This window comes from Vanessa atalanta, chromosome 4 (assembly GCF_905147765.1).
Source record: "Vanessa atalanta chromosome 4, ilVanAtal1.2, whole genome shotgun sequence".
Taxonomy (NCBI): Eukaryota; Metazoa; Arthropoda; class Insecta; order Lepidoptera; family Nymphalidae; genus Vanessa; species Vanessa atalanta.
Genome location: NC_061874.1, coordinates 2,138,808 through 2,155,363, shown reverse-complemented (window position 1 = coordinate 2,155,363; position 16,556 = coordinate 2,138,808). Strand labels below are relative to the sequence as shown.

Here is a 16,556-nt window from a genome sequence, read left to right as displayed (position 1 = left end):
TGGTTTATTACGCTAACACGTATTCATCGCTACTTACGCTAAGGTTAGCGTAATAAGTACGTATCCTTTTAGATATATTTTAATATGCTAACACAACCGAAGACAAAATTGGTCGAATATTATTATATAGATAAATAGATAAGTAAATAAATATATATTTATTCAAATATTGTTTGAATATACCTAAATAAATGTACATAAATTCTACCCCCAATACCCAATATAATATATATTAGTGGGTAAAGTTTAATTTATAAAGTTGGCACTGCGTATTAAGTATCCAACATTAGAAAATATACATATAAATGTCAACAAATTGGCGCCATTCGTAGCATTGTCTGTCATTGTCATAGCCGGAAATTCGTTCGCTATCGCCACCTCTCTTCGAAGACGCGCTAAGTCGCCGGTGCCGGTTAAATTTCTTGTTACAAATTAAAAATATAATTAGTGTAATTTAGTGCAAACAACAGTGAAAATGGCTCCACGTACAGTTAAAGCTAAGGTAAATTCTATTTCTTTTGAGGTCTTGTATGATATATTTAAAAACAAACTGGTAGGCATTGTTATCAACAGACACTATACTTTCACATTTGTATTAAGCTGTATGCCAATAAAAAGATACATATGATCACATTACTATAGTAAATTAGTTTTGGAAACAACTAAGGAACTTTCGTATTTATAAAGCAAAATCATATTTTTGCAAATTTGTATAAACACCGCGTGTTTCTGTAACGATTTTTCTATTCTTAAACTTTAAACCTCCATCCTTCCTTTGTCCCTTCAATTTTTATTTTGGGATACAATTCTGTCTTCTAATTCGAATCGGAATTTTCGCATTAATTATTAGTTTTGTTGACAAATTAATTTTGAGAAAAAATTGAACACTACCATTTTTATTTTGTAATCAATGGTTATTTTTGTTATACGTTGTTATATGAAATGTTTTAAAGTATGTTTCATTTACATATTCAAATATATTTTTTAATTTATAACTAACACGGCCTATATGCAATAGCGTATTTATTATAATTATAATATAACATACATTTTTAAATTCCAATGTAAATTTGAAGGTTAACTATAATTCTATTTTTAGTTTTCTTAAAGTGGTGAACATTGGTGAATAAAAGTAATAAATCATTTTGCCTAATGCCTTTTCTCAAATAAGTTTATTTTACAGAAAAATGCTGATGTTAAAGTGTCAGAAATTGATGCACCAAAAAAAGGACGGGGGAAAGCTAAAATCGTAGAACCTGATCAAGACTCATTAGAAATTGTAGAGGAAAAAGTTTCAGTTTCAGAAAAAAAGAACAAACGTGCTAAAAATACTGCTAGTGATTATCATGAGGAAGAAACAAGTGCTACTAACAAAGAAGAGAAGGCCCCACCTGCGAAGAAAGGGAGAAAGAAGAATGTTGAGGAACCTAATTCAGATTCAAACACATTAAATGGTGATAATTCTGCAGAAGAAGATTCAGCAACGACAATTGACACTCAGAGTGAAGATCAAAGTGAATCAAATGGACATATTGAAGATGTTCCAGTACCTTCTACAAAAGGTCGTAAAAAACCTTCAAAAAAAGAATTAGGTGAAGTTAAGCCAAAAGAAAGTGCAAGATCCAAGAAAAATACCAAACAAGAAACTGTAGACAATAACAAAGAGGAAATAATTGAAGAAAAGCCTAAAGGGAGAGGTAGAAGTCGAAAAGCACCACCGAAACCAGAGCCTGATCAGGAAGACGATGATGAAGAGGAGGCAAAGATTGAACCACCTACAATCAAAGGTAAGAAGAAAGGTCAGCAAAAAGCAGCACAGGAAAAATCTTCTGATATCAAAAAAGTTACAGAAACCAAAGATGTAGAGAATGAAAATGAAGATTCTAATGAGGAAGAAAAGGATGTTGAAGAAGAGAAAATCGAGGAAGAGCCAAAAAAGAAAGGACGTAAAAATGTAGGAAAAAAGGGGCAAACTAAAGTGGAATCAGAAGACAATGATGAAGAAATCAAAGAAGTACCATCTAGCAAAAAGAAGAAAGGTGCTAAAAAAGAGGAAAAAGCAAAAGGTATGAAATTAAATAACTTAATGAAATATCTAATATAAAGTGTCAACACTTTTGTCATATAATCAATAAGATGTGTCATTTCACTCTACTGGGAATATGAACCTTCTTTTGTTGCTTCACAATAATGTTCCACATGCTCTTTGTTCCGTTTTGTTTTAATATCTAAGTTTAAATTAAGATCTGTTATTGCAAAGGTTATTTTACGTATTTAGTTTGTTGATAATATATATATTTCAGGTGATTTAAAGGATGACTCTGAAAAGGACGAAGGTGTAACTGAAACAAAGCCAAAAAGCAAACGGGGTCAGAAGAAGGTAGCCGAGAAATTAGTAGACACGGAAGAAGTACAAGACACTGGTGAACCGACAACTAAGCGTCGGCGAAAGGCTGACGATAAGGGTAACTAACTGTTGATTTTATCATTATTAATGTCATTGACAATTGTTTCGTATTAGTATGAATAAGTGTGTTTCTTTATTATTATTAAATAAACAGTTTCCAAAATATTTGTTTAATTATTTTTCTATACCTTTATAATTTATATGCTTGTAGAGGCTTCTTAAATAACTGGTATAGGTAATGTGGTCACTCTTTAAGTCAATTTATATACTAACAAGGTAAAGGTAATTTTTTTTAATGAATGTACTTTTGTGGCTTAATTAAAGATCCTAGTTTGAAAAGCAATAATTATTTTACATTATTTAATAAGTTTAGGCTGATAATATAAATATTATAACATATGGTTTTTATGTGCTGAGATTTTGATGATAAACTTTAGAAACTACAAGCATGGATATAAAAATTAAAGGAAGTATTATCTTATGGCAGAATTTAAAAAAGGCTTGTTTATTTTGCTTATTTTCAAGATTTATTTGTGCTGGTAATAAAGATTCCTTAATTATTTTGTTTGATATTACATATTAACAAAAAAAAAACTTCAGCAGTCCTATAACTATAAAGTTAAACCAATAAATAATATCTCAATGAAAATTATATTGGCAAATGATAGCATTTGCAAAAGCATGACACTTTAAAATTACATTACAAATAAACTTATTTTCAGCCACTGAAGATATTAAAAAGAAGCCAGCTAAATCAGCAACAGATTATCAATCAATAGATTTTTCTAATCATTCAAAGAACTCACAGGGTAAAGAATGGAATTTTAAAATAGCGAGTTGGAATGTAGATGGGATCAGGGCATGGATGGGGAAGGATGGATTGGAGTATTTAAAATACGAAAAGCCTGACATATTGTGCTTACAAGAAGTAAAATGTTCTCAAGAAAAACTGCCTGAGGAGATTAAAAATGTTCCTGGCTATCATGCATACTGGTTGTGCAGTGACAAGGATGGCTATGCTGGTGTAGGAATTTATACAACCAAATTGGCAATTAGTGTTCAATATGGATTACAAAATGAAGAATTAGATAGCGATGGTCGAATAATAACAGCGGAATATGAACAGTTCTATTTAATATGTACCTATGTTCCCAATGCTGGTCGCAAACTGGTCACTCTCTCTAAAAGATTAAAGTGGAATGAAGAATTTCGGAATCACGTAAAATCTTTGGACAAGAAGAAACCTGTTATTATATGCGGAGATATGAATGTGGCTCATAATGAAATAGGTCTGTTTATTTATATTCATATTAATGGCATGATGTGAAATCAAAATTTAAATGAACAGGACATATTAGACAATTTAATCTTGAAATTGTTTCAGATTTAACAAATCCTAAAACAAACAAAAAGAATGCCGGTTTCACTGACGAAGAACGTTCAGGTATGACTGAGCTGCTTGGAGATGGCTTTGTTGATTTATACCGACACTACTATCCAGATAAGACTGGTGCTTACACATTTTGGAGTTACATGTTCAACAGTAGAGCGAAAAATGTTGGATGGTGAGTCAACTAATTCATATATTATTATTTTTACAATATATCAAGTAATCATGTAACATAACAAGGCTCTAATGAACACACTGTTAATAATTATATTGTTTTTTTCTGTATAGGGTAATTTAGATGCAATTGGATGTTGTATTTTGCAGTATTTCTTATTATAGCATCTGTGAATCGTTCATTTTTAATAATAATCATAATTTCTATATAAATCTTATTTATTTTAAAATATAGAGACTATCAATGTGCACTGGAACATAATTGAGCAATGTATCTGTTGTAAAAATTGGCTGTATCAATATTGACTTTGATCAGTTCAGCTATTTCATTATTGTTTTGTTTTTTTTTCAGGCGTTTGGACTACTTCATTGTATCACAGAGACTACTACCAGCACTTTGTGATACCGTGATAAGAGACAAGGTCTATGGCAGTGATCATTGTCCAATATCTCTTTTCCTCCATATCAGTAGTGCAGATAAGCCTAAAGAATAGGTGCATTAAATCCATTCTCATAAATCAATAAAATTGAATGAACATTTGTAATGTGTTTAAATGATTGATTAATTTCATATATTATATAATAAAATATATATGATTGATTTTTGATAAAAAATGATATTTCTGATTTCTTAATTCTCTGGCACCAGTGTAGTAAATAACATTACCATAGTTAAAATTCGAGGTTAATAATCGCCTCACTTTCAAATGTCGTTTAAACTATTTAGCATTCATGTTGACAATTCTTTTTTCAAATTTTATTTAATATAATGAAGTAATCACTACTAATATTACAACTAGTTTTTGAGGGATACTATTGATTTATCATAAGTTAATTTTTAGGATTGCATTTGATGCAGAATGAAAGCATATCAATAACTTTCGTATACGGTTTACATAGCGACATCTACCGATCCTATTGTTGAGGTAATTTTCATTACAACTATAATATTTCTTTAAGTTTTACTTGTACTTGAAGCTGCCAATACAATAGAAATATCAGTACAAGATTCGCAATCCAAGTTGGCCGATCTGAATTTAGATCTTTACTCCAGGCTCTAGTCTTCGAGTTTTTGACTAAACTCTGAACGTAAATGATATATAACTGAAATTCTATAAAAAAATGAAAGAACCGAATATAATTAAAATTAATTTATATAATGATTCAAAACACGAATAATCTTTTTACGCTGTATGTTTTTTTTTTATTACAAACTGATATTATATTTTGTACAAATAACAAAGGTATTTCATAAATAATTATTACCCATTACGCTACTTCATGATAATATTATTGTATTTTTATTTAATCGTTCTAATGATATTTACAATACAAGTACCTACAAACAAAGGTCGTTAAGCCAAAATACCATCCGACCAAACCAAAACCCTATATCTGGTCCATACGCTGGAGGAAAAGAAACTCCTGATGGACCAGGGATACGAAAAATGGGTCAGGCGTCATGACCATTCACGAATCTCAGGGACAGGCTTACGGCGACATTATCATAGTCCAGTCGAAGAATGTGAGACTCCGTATACACGGAAGTGTTCCTTACGCAGTTGTGACAATCGGCCGAGCGGCGGGTGTTTCAGAAAGGACCATCCTAGAGCACACACAGCCTCAAGACATCTATACATAAACGCGACATCAGAGTCGTCGAGGCTGTACTCTCTCTGATCGAGCGCGAAGCAGGGCCCGCTGGATTGCAGTAAATAGTATTAAAAGAATTACTTATATATTATTTTTTTTAAATGAAAAATAAAGTCAGTTAGGGCCACGTCTTCCAAGAAGACGACAAGCTTGAAGTCCAGCGAAGATTCCTGATGTTCAGTAAAAATATAAAACGCAAAATGTAGAAAAGTAAAATGTAAAAAAGGCACGGACAACCGTGAGCCCGTGGATGTTGTAATTTAAAATAAAAAAAAATGTTTAAGCTAAGAAAACAATTTTAATAAACTATATTTAAAATGGGGTGTTGAATGTGAGTTGGTATTTTCATATTCGTGTCCACTTTGATTAATTGATAGATATAGGATAAATATCACTTTATTTAATACCATGTAAGGGGGCGTTAAAGCATTACTTCAGTAATTGTATACATATACTGTATACACAGTACATGTATACAATTACTGAAGTAATAGTAATACAAGAGAATCATTGTTTTTAACGAGTTTCGTCGAGGTCTCGTTCGAATATTTAATAAATAAGATAAATTGGTCTGTCGCATAATTAAGATTTTATTAGTAATATGTATATCATAAGAAAGAGATGTACGTTCTACAAGTCCCTAATTGTTTAATATAATAATTAATACTTGAACGCCATGTAATCATGTTGATAGTTGACACTGTTGTTGTAAAAAAAAAAATTATATAATGTGAAAAAAAACAATTTTCATAAATAAAAACACGTTACTACAAAAAATAAGTATAATTTATTTTTCTTCTCGATAAAATTTAACAAATTTCACAGTTTTTAAAGCATTCAAATGATGTTTTAAAGGCATGCCGACATTAACAGTTACATATTTTTTTTATATTTGTCAAGAAAAATTATATATTTAACACTGACATCTCTGGACCTTTGCGGCGATGCTTCAAGTGCACCTGAAAACAACCAAAAAAATAATCTATAATTTGAGCGCAGTAATCAATAATTTTATCAACATTCTTTATTTGGCACGATAGGAAAAGAAAGATTTCGCTCTGGCAATGCCTTCCAAACAGAATTATTTGGTCTACACGGAGTAATCTACATGTTCAAAAGTAGAGTTGCTCATGCTAAGACTAAGTGCCTTGAGATATTTACTTGACTTATAAAGAAATCTTATGTTCTTCGCCCCTTGGTATAGTATTCGACTGGGATATAAATAAAATATGTTTTTCCTCCCTCTAATATATTATGTTCATAAAAATAAAAGTTGAGGAGTAGGTTCTCCTCAAATGTTCAGAAAAATGCTATTATTTTACTTTGTAAAACAAATCACCACAATAAAGACAGAAAATTTACAAGGATTTCGTTATATCCATATCCAATCTTATAGAGCCTTAAGAGCGCTTATAGCAATTTCTGCTTTTCAATTTCTGACATTTTTAAGCTTGCGTGCGCGTAATATACTGCTTGCTCACAAACCTTTTAAAAAAATCTCGTAAAAACGCTAATCTGGCATAAACACTCTTAACCCTATACTTCGTAGTAAATTTTAGTTTATAAAAAAAGTCATACAAATATACGTATATCTTATAATAAAAAGTAAGTTTCGTTGGTATTTTTTACTGATGCACGTAGAAACCATTAACCTGAAGGATTGAAGCTTGTTATTTTTTAAATATTTTGTGCTATATATGCGCGAACGTTAACAAATAGTTGCGCAAAAGCTTTACAAAGGAGATTTGAAAGTTAAAGATCTTCTTTATACATAAATTACTAATTATTTTTTTTATGAAATTGTAAGAAGTTATGCAAAGGGCCACCTGACGATAACTTTAACAACTCTTGGCATTACCCACGCAACCCAATCTTGAGAACAAAGATGTTATATCCATTGGGTCATATGTGCACTCAGCCTTCAGACCAGTACACAACAATAAATATTGCTAATTTAATATGTGATGTGGTGGTAACTACTCAGAGCTTGCGCAAAGTGCAACCACTAAGTAAAAATCTTATATAATGAAATAAATAGCATATTCGTTTGAATTTTTTATGTAGTTAAATTTAATTTTTTACATGTAAATGACTTGGAAGTATTACCTGAATTATTTTTTTAAAAGCTTCTCTTCGTAACAATGTATAAGCTACTTCCAGATTTCTTAAAGCACTTGTTTGAAGTTCTTTTAAGCCTGAACAGAATAAAGCAATGCCAGCCTCTAAACCAGTTCCGAAGTCACACTCATCCATAGCTATACTTGCATAAGTTAAAACTGGCTGTAGCTCTGACAGAACTTTATCTTTTTCTGTTTGAGAGTTTGCTTCTGATAATTGTTTAAACATTTTTTTTATTTTCGCTAAAATAAAATTAAAAAATACACCTTTAATGTTGTACATAGTATTTCTTGAGAATTTAAAAAAGAAAAATATTATTGTTTTATGTATGTGTATAATTTATGATAGTAATAAATTAGTAGTTAAATTAGACTAAAGTCATTAATCTTGTTTGTGTTTTGTTTAAGTGATAATAATACTTCTAGATACAACTTCAAAATGTAATAAGAAACTATTCTGTCCATTAAAGTAAAACAATAGGATGCACATAAAAAAGAATTTAAAAAATGTTCTGCTAATTAACTACTATTATCATATAAAAACTTAACTGAAAGCAAACACATTGACAAAAAATATTTGGTATGAACTTATACCATACCATCACTTTCAGCTAATTTCCTGTAACCTAGCTGAGTTTTCTTATTATAAGGTACTACAATGCCAGCACTGTGAAATGATCGACATACTGTATTAGGTATTCTTTTCTTCATATTAAATTCTTCTAATGAATATTTGTGTTCCTCAGCCCAATTCTTGACTTTTTCCATCATTTTCTGACATGCTATAGAAATAAATGGTGATGTTTTCTTTTCATTTTGCAAAAACCAGCTAAAAGGTATATAAATGTTATTGTACAGGTGTTTATTATTCTTTAGAATAGGCAGGCAGACTGGCAAATTGGTCATCAGACAATAACGACCACCACTATTAGCATTAGTATTTTAAGGAATATTAATCTTTTCTTACACTTCAAATATGTCACCACATTGGGAACTAAGATCTCATGAACCATGTGGCATAGTAACACTGGGTTACTAATCTTCAAATTTGTACACAATAATACTAAGCATTGGTATTTGATGGATAAAATATTTTATATTGAGTGAGTGGTATCCAGGTGGTCTTGCACAAACTCCTACCACAAAAAAACGAAGGCAAGAAAATATTGCTGAAGTAATAAACTATACATACTAAACTGCTCCAAATATGTTCTCAGAAACAGGAGTAATAATACAATCTGTCGAGCTATCATTTCTGGCAACAAATACTGGTTTCTCTTTAGGATCATCTCTGTAGTATCCAATGTGAAATTCACTTTTGCCTTTCTTCTTTAAAATTGCCTAAAAATAACTATGATATGTATCAAAATGAATCAATTTATTTTCTTATATTAAATATTTCAAAGTGCATTAAAGAAAACTGGCTCTGAAATTATGAAATAAAATTTAAAAAAAAACCTCTTATAAATGCATACCTGAAATTCAGGTGGATCATAATAAAATCTCCAGTGAATTAAATACATATCTTTATCTTGCAATATTGGTAGTTTACCCAAAAATAATTCATAAGGACCAATTAATTGTAAATTTACATTTGCTAGTAATTTTTCTATGGGTTCAGATTCCTTATTAAGGCACTCATAAAATTTGTAAAAATCTGGTGGCATTTCAACTAAAAAGCATTCTTCAAGGATGATAGGATCTATGTCTCTGTCATAATAAGACACAATATCATGGGAACTAACATTTTTGCATTTGAGACTATTTTCATTATCATTTTCAGTTATAGTGGATGCGGAAGGTTGACTTTCAATATTATTATCTTTTATTATTTTTTCTACCTCTTGGTCATTTTTCACTGTATTTTTATCAATATTGTTTTCATCTTCAGAAGTTTTAAATTTGTTATAAGGTTGAAAACGGTTGTTTCTTTGCTTTTTATTTGCTTTAACCTTTAACTGAGGTGGATGTTTGTACTGCTTATGATGTTCAGGATTTTTTTGATAACACTTTATTCCATATTTGCATTGTGTTCTAGTGTCTTGAATATATTGTTGCCATTCCTCCGACATTTTAATGTTATATGATGTAATTACCAATTAGTGCTAATAATAGTAAATTTAATTAGTGATATAAAGTGTTTGGTTATTATAGTGATAAATGGTGATGAGTAGTAAATTAAAAAAAAAAAGACAAGTTAAATAAGTTAAAACAATAGTAGAGTCATAGAATATAATTAAATAATGAGATAAAAAGTAACACTTTAGCAAAATATAAGAAAATTTTATACGCTTCAAAGTATCGGTGTTACATGTAAATAAAGTTTCTCGTTGATTTATTTATCCAACGCTTTTTGATAGATAGAAACTTCAAGATGACTTTGACATTTTATTTAGTATTGCCAGTAACACAAGTGATGTCTCAAAGTTGGTCTTGTGGCCACTATCAGGAGATTATCGTTATATCAAAACATAAAACAAGAGATTCTATTTATATTTAGAAATAAATAATTATATTACTTATATTGGATGTAAGTATTAAACATTTATTTATTTACTTCAAAGACTTTTATTAATAACCTAATATATATTACATGGCACTAGTAATTGAAGTAATTTGTAAAAACAATTTTTCCACCTTACACAAAATTTTGGTTGTTGTAATTAAGGCGTTTATAATTAACAATTCTTGACAAAAACAATATATAATGCTAAATCACTCAACAATAGAAATTAATTAAATAATACTATTTTATACAGTGTATGAATAAATCAATTTTATCAGTATTTATAATGGAAATATCTTTTAATTAAACTATTAATTTTTAGGGAACATTATAAATACGTAAAAACGTTTATTTAATCATTAGAGTAATGGTATAAATTAGTTATAATAATAGTCATAGTTTATAGCTACTACTTTTAATGTCCAAATTTTTCGGTTACTCGGTAGCTTGTAATATTGTGATCTGTAAACTTCTGTAGTCATCTGGGAGGTGTCCAAAAGTTAGGTATTTCGCATTTGACATTTTTGTTAAGTAGGTAGTCAGTTGAAGAGCACAGAGTACTTATTATTAGTGAATTAGTGTCATTGGCTAGGTGGTGGTTCTTGAAATCAGAAAAATGTTTATGTGAATAAATGAGAAACATTTTTAGGAAGCCCTATAAGTCAAAAAGTTAAGAGAAATTCCTGACAGGCTCTTCTGTGTTAGTTTTGTAGTATTTAATTTTGTAGTCGACAATTCGGAATAATTATTGATGCGAATAAATATCTACAATAAAACATCGACGCGCGTTGAACTTTCGGTCTCGTTTTTAGCATATGTGTTTTTTATTTCCAATGTATGGATGTCTAAATTTTAATAATATACCAAGGACATGTTCATAATAAATCTTCATCAGGCAAGATATTTGACAATTTGTGCGGGCTTTGGATCATGCTCTATTATTGGTAAATACATTTTAATGGAATTTATAGTTTTAATATTGTTATTCGTTTAAGTATATGTAGTTTAAAATTTATTTTACAATTTAGTTGATTTTATATTCTCGATCTTAAATAATACAAACATAATAACATTCTTATTTAAGGCAACAAGTTGTTAAGTAATGTTATTTTTTTTAAAAACCTTTATATATATTACGTATTTGATGTGGTAAAGTACGAAAAGCTAGTAAATCAATTTTATTACAATATGTACTTTGGGGAATTTATATAAATACTACAATTTTAGATATAATTTTTGGATATCTTCTTGGGTTTTGTTTTTTTTTTCATAAAGTATGAACAGTATGCAAAAGATTCCGAAAAGTTAAAAATATGAGCTAAAGACAACAGAAGAAACATTGAAGTATAATATCAAGAATTTATAATAGATAGAAGACAATTATTATTAAAGTGCTAACCAAAAACTATAGGATTACATTATTCATTTATCATTATCACCAATTTCTTCTACTGACAAATTGTTTGGTGAATTATTATTTCCAATTCTCTTAAACATTCTAATGTCTTAAACAGTCTTCATAAAATGTAGCTTAATAAATATAAATTTGAATCTTGAAAAAATGATTCAAAATAAATAATCTTATACTAATTTTGTATGTGTGTAGGGGCAGATGCTAGGTACCTTTTGTGCTGTTCTGTATCCCTGCCAATGTTTCTGCAAAGTTTTATCATGATCAATAAAGTAGTAAAGATGTGAAGGCATAACAAACTTGCTCTTGCATGTATAAAATATTAGTTGGTATTGCAATATTGAATATAATTATATACCTGACACTGAGAATAACACACCAACATTAAGTGTTAATCCTTTGTTTTCATTTTCAATATACATGTTGTAAATTTGAACTGTTTCTTCATCAGCAGTTTATTACCTTACGGTAGTGTATTTTTAGTTTCATTGTGAGTCGTGCTCAAACCTTTGTAATTTTAAACTCTAAAACAATGAGTCAAATAAATATTATTTTTAACAATACACACTGAATCATTGACATAGTATAGTACTATTTACAATTTAGTAAACTTTGTAGTAGTTTAGCTTACATTTATTTTCTCATATATATATAATTTTACGATATTGTTTTAACTTTCAACCCAGTAACTAAATGTACACATTTAAGAAATATTAAAACCACTACTTTGTTGATTATCTTGCTTTTTTGGCAAAATCTTGTACTTACAATTTTTTTAAAGGATTGTGAGTGAAATAATATGATATGTAGGCTCTGTTGTCGAAATAACCTAATATTTATTGCAAAACTATTGTAGTATATATAGTCTGCCCGTGACCACGAACACTGCAAAGTGCTCGAAACGTCGGGATGTTAAAATAAAATAATTAATATACGCGATTAAATCCGTTAAAAACTAGTTTTATTTCAATGTGTAATAATCGCGAAAATCTAAGACGACATTATATATAGTAGTAGCAACCTAAATTTTATCTTTACAACAGGTAAAGACAGGTATTGGAAACATCTATTTTGGAGCACTTTTGCAGTCTGTAATCTGTACAAAAACATTCTTGCCCTTTGATTTAAAATTCGCTCATTGTTATCAAAGGCTATTCTAGGCTCTAGCCTAGTTTTATTGTTTGAAATTGTATTGATATATTCCAGAACGTTTGGAAAAACGACATATACCAGTCACTAGACATTGGATATACTCCAAACTCCGAATTGTCTGCAACATAAAAAATAAAACAAAGCACATATGGTCTTTCTTCTCTGTGAAACGAGAAGAATTTAAAGTTGATTCCACCACGTCGTGACACTTTGAATCGGTCATGGTCATAATTTCTTACGACACGTGCAGATATCCTCACTATTTTGGTCGCCACTGTCGAACCTCGCCACAATAAGAATTGTACGCAAATTTATCATAGAAAATCGCTTTGTAGCTTGCCTTCATATAAAACCGCGACCTTGGGTTAAGTTCCACGTGCTTTAACCATTGAGTCGCCTTGGCTCGTCTTAAATATACTTAAATATTCATAAAGAATAATGTTTACATTTAAAGGATCGATGTATCTCACGACTATATTTTGTTTTCAAGGAGTGGCGTCCGAAAATAGTACCTATATGCATTAATGTTCGATTATGATCGTAATAGTAAAATTGATATTATCACGAACTGAGCCAAAATATTTCCATTATCCGTGCACAAAACAACATAAAGTTGTCCTTGAACATGTGGTATACTTCTTGCTTATTACCGTTATAGTTATAGTCATTATGCCAAACCGCAGAACAAAATATTAAATTACGTATTTTTTTTAAATACATACACGGTAATATAAGTTCTAGAAAACGTTTCAGGCTACAATTAATTTTATAAATACTCTTAATTAAATATTGTTTGTAAAGAAAATAAGCGAAGACTTACATCATATACAACTTGATAAATACTAGATATTTCTGGCAAGAGCAAAACCATAGGCAGAAGTATTAATTATGTTCATGTACCGATTATAATCAAATTGTAAGGGTGTAGGTATGAAGGAAAAGCAACGTTAAGCGATATGCGGTGTCCCAGATATGTCGGTCGGGGACTCGGGGCTGGGCGCTAACTGGCGAACGGAAATCGCTTAGCGACAACATTGTTGTTCAGTTTTCCAGCTACATTCTAGAAAATAAATGTTGTGTACCTACAAAAAAAATATTTTGCACGTAAAATTGAAAGCTTGCGATTACGATTACGCATCACACCGAATTTAATATTATTTGATTTTTTTATACCTCTGCCAATGCTTATCTTAACAGCATTGTTTTTTATCTAACAGCTTCACATATTGTATTTTCAACGTGACGTTTTAATATATTACAAACATTTTAGTCTTTCGATAAAAAATAACATCCTAACTGTGAATACCTCTTCTACAGGCAATGAACACTTGACCGCAACATGGAACACCAAGATGGATGGAGTGGTGGAGAAACGACTGCAGCTGACAATACTACCGAGCGCTCGCAGACCGATCGGGATCGAGTACGAATTGAATTCTATGCTACCTACGACGTCATGACCGGCGTGCGTATAGCCGCTACCCTTGGCGGCTTTTTTGCACTAATGGTCTTTTTAATCGTTTATAAGAGCCGGAGTAAATCTGTGAAAGCTCTGAATGATCCAAAAATCGTAGAATTAGCCGAAGCGGTTGTGGCTGAAGAGCAAGCTGTAGAGGAAGAAAGGCAATTGACGGCAGCTTTAGAGGAAGCGCGTTCGGAGCGAGCTCGTTCTCGCCCGTCGATAGGAGAAATGCCGCTGTGGACGAGAACTGCGCGGTTTGCTTCCTATGGTGGAGGTTATGGTAGCTTATTAGCACCACCTCGGAGACTTTCAACTTTACGCGGTGATTCGCTTCCCGGTTCAGCGCTAAGGTTTAGTGAAAGACGAGCCTCGGGAGGGCCTCGTGATAGGCGATTAAGCTCGGCTACATGTTCGAGTTCAGGGAGTTCCTATTTGGAAAGACGTGGTTCATCAGTTGTGTGCTCTTTACCGGAACGCCGGTTGTCACCCTGTCCTAGTGAACGGCTCGCGCCGCTGGCATCGGTCGGTAGCGTGGGTCCGTCGTTTGTGGTGGAATGTGACCTTGCATCAGTAGGTGCGGATTCTGTATTTGCAGAAGATGATGCGGACTCTACAGACGATGAGGTGGAGCAGTTTTCGACTGATAGCGGTGGGCCTGAAGCCGGCACGTCCGAGTGTACGGAACTCACAAGTCGGCCGGTACTCCCCATGCGTATCGATCGCGCTTCGCACTCTCGTGAAACGTTATTCTAGTCGCCGGCGCTTTTCGCTGGATGTTATATGTTATTTAAATGTTGAGATGTCGACTTTTTCGTATTAATATAATTTTTATATAAATAGAAACATATCAATGTCAGAATTATTTGACCTATATTAATTTTCGGGCAAGGAGTTCATGACCGATTAAATCAATTCACGATGCCAAACTCTTGTTTAAACATTTTTTATATATAAGGCTAAAAATCTTTTTATTACTCCGTTATGCGAACAAATATACTGCTTGTGCCTACGTTTAATATATTTTCACTAAAGTCACGATTTTCCAACGTAAATATAAAACTATTAATACGAATGCGTCGATATTTTGATGTTAATTGTATTGTGTAAATAATTTGTTTTGTTAATAAATTCATGTATCGCAATGTTAATGTTTCAGATCATGATAGATTATTTTCGCGAATTGAATTCGGCTCGCGGCAGTTAGTTTAAAAATGTCTGAAACTGAATATCGAAGCTTACTAGTCAAACTCTGATGCTTTATATGTTACCTAGTATATAGAATTATATGTACTTAAAAGTATTATTTTCGAATCGGTACTCATTTTCTATGAAATGGTCAAAGATACGAGAAGACATATATTTTTTGCGAATATTATTTTCTACACGAAACAGGCTTCTCTAAAACCCATAAAATATTTCGAGAGTATGAATATTTCAAATAAAAAGGGAACTTTTAAATCACCGGCGTGATAGCAATATTTTTTTTGTTAAATTTTTCTATTTCATTGTTGTACGTGGGGTTTCGATACAAAACTGGTAATGTCACCAACTAGTGTTCTTTTTTAAAAATATTAGATAAAGTAATGATCTGCCGAATTAGTCTTTAAAAGGCGCATTAATATACTTAATTGTAATGATTAGTGTCAGACCAGGTTTGTTTTTATTTATTAATTTATTTTCTATTTAATACTAAAATAACAATATGTGTTCATTTAAAAAGTTATATACGAAACGTTTTGAACGAACGTGAACGAACGTGAATCGTTACGGGCTGGTTTCAGTTGGTTGAATATAAATTTTACTTTTTGGGAAGCAGCACCTACGTTTCATTTGTGTGACCTGAATCGCAACCGAGTCGCAAACTATTTCCATACGGTCCTGCTGCATGAAAACAGTCTAATACATTGTCGAATATGACCCAAGTTTACTTTTCATTTGAACGCAAATTTTCTTAAATTTGATTAACCTTTGGAAACACGCACAAGGTAACTTAATCTTAAATAGTTTATTTACTTTTCGGACAATAAAATTACATTTAAAATATCTGATTAGTTTTCGTGATAGACGAAACTCAGCTTCGCGCTGGTGCAATTGTTTTCTTGAAAAAATAATGGCCGTAAAACATAGGACATATAAATTTAGCTCGACTGGGTAGGTACCACCCACCACTCATCATATATTATACTGCCACACGGCAATACTTAGTTTTGTTGTGTTCCAATTGGAAGGGCGAGTGAGCCAGTGTAACTACGGGCACAAGGTACATAACACTTTTGCTCTCAAG

The 16,556-nt window shown here is 31.2% G+C and overlaps 3 protein-coding genes across 3 annotated transcripts; 2 read left to right on the top strand and 1 right to left on the bottom strand.

Annotated features, from left to right (window-relative positions):
- The first annotated feature begins 321 nt into the window (after positions 1-321).
- On the top strand, positions 322-5,165 carry LOC125077938 (DNA-(apurinic or apyrimidinic site) endonuclease). Its single transcript, XM_047690060.1, has 6 exons — positions 322-502; positions 1,184-2,066; positions 2,304-2,465; positions 3,130-3,696; positions 3,792-3,972; positions 4,324-5,165. The coding sequence occupies exons 1-6, from the start codon at positions 476-478 to the stop codon at positions 4,463-4,465; spliced, it is 1,962 nt and encodes a 653-aa protein (XP_047546016.1). The 5' UTR covers positions 322-475; the 3' UTR covers positions 4,466-5,165.
- A 1,302-nt stretch (positions 5,166-6,467) lies between these two features.
- On the bottom strand, positions 6,468-10,091 carry LOC125077698 (histone PARylation factor 1). The gene is made up of 5 exons (XM_047689702.1): positions 9,217-10,091; positions 8,934-9,082; positions 8,341-8,570; positions 7,731-7,984; positions 6,468-6,583 (listed from the first exon to the last, which is right to left on the bottom strand). The coding sequence occupies exons 1-5, from the start codon at positions 9,811-9,813 to the stop codon at positions 6,530-6,532; spliced, it is 1,284 nt and encodes a 427-aa protein (XP_047545658.1). The 5' UTR covers positions 9,814-10,091; the 3' UTR covers positions 6,468-6,529.
- A 699-nt stretch (positions 10,092-10,790) lies between these two features.
- On the top strand, positions 10,791-16,521 carry LOC125077663. Its single transcript, XM_047689656.1, has 2 exons — positions 10,791-11,191; positions 14,128-16,521. The coding sequence occupies exon 2, from the start codon at positions 14,150-14,152 to the stop codon at positions 15,023-15,025; it is 876 nt and encodes a 291-aa protein (XP_047545612.1). The 5' UTR covers positions 10,791-11,191; positions 14,128-14,149; the 3' UTR covers positions 15,026-16,521.
- Positions 16,522-16,556: the final 35 nt, after the last annotated feature.

Bases quoted from the DNA above. Each gene is read 5' to 3' on its own strand.
- LOC125077938 (XM_047690060.1), top strand. From the start codon at position 476: ATGGCTCCACGTACAGTTAAAGCTAAG. The intron at 503-1,183 runs GTAAATTCTATT...TTTATTTTACAG, and splicing joins CACGTACAGTTAAAGCTAAG to AAAAATGCTGATGTTAAAGT. The intron at 3,973-4,323 runs GTGAGTCAACTA...TTTTTTTTTCAG, and splicing joins AGAGCGAAAAATGTTGGATG to GCGTTTGGACTACTTCATTG.
- LOC125077663 (XM_047689656.1), top strand. From the start codon at position 14,150: ATGGAACACCAAGATGGATGGAGTGGTGGAGAAACGACTGCAGCTGAC.
- LOC125077698 (XM_047689702.1), bottom strand. From the start codon at position 9,813: ATGTCGGAGGAATGGCAACAATATATTCAAGACACTAGAACACAATGC. The intron at 8,571-8,933 runs GTATGTATAGTT...TATACCTTTTAG, and splicing joins AACATATTTGGAGCAGTTTA to CTGGTTTTTGCAAAATGAAA. The intron at 7,985-8,340 runs GTATGGTATAAG...ATTTTATTTTAG, and splicing joins GAAATTAGCTGAAAGTGATG to CGAAAATAAAAAAAATGTTT.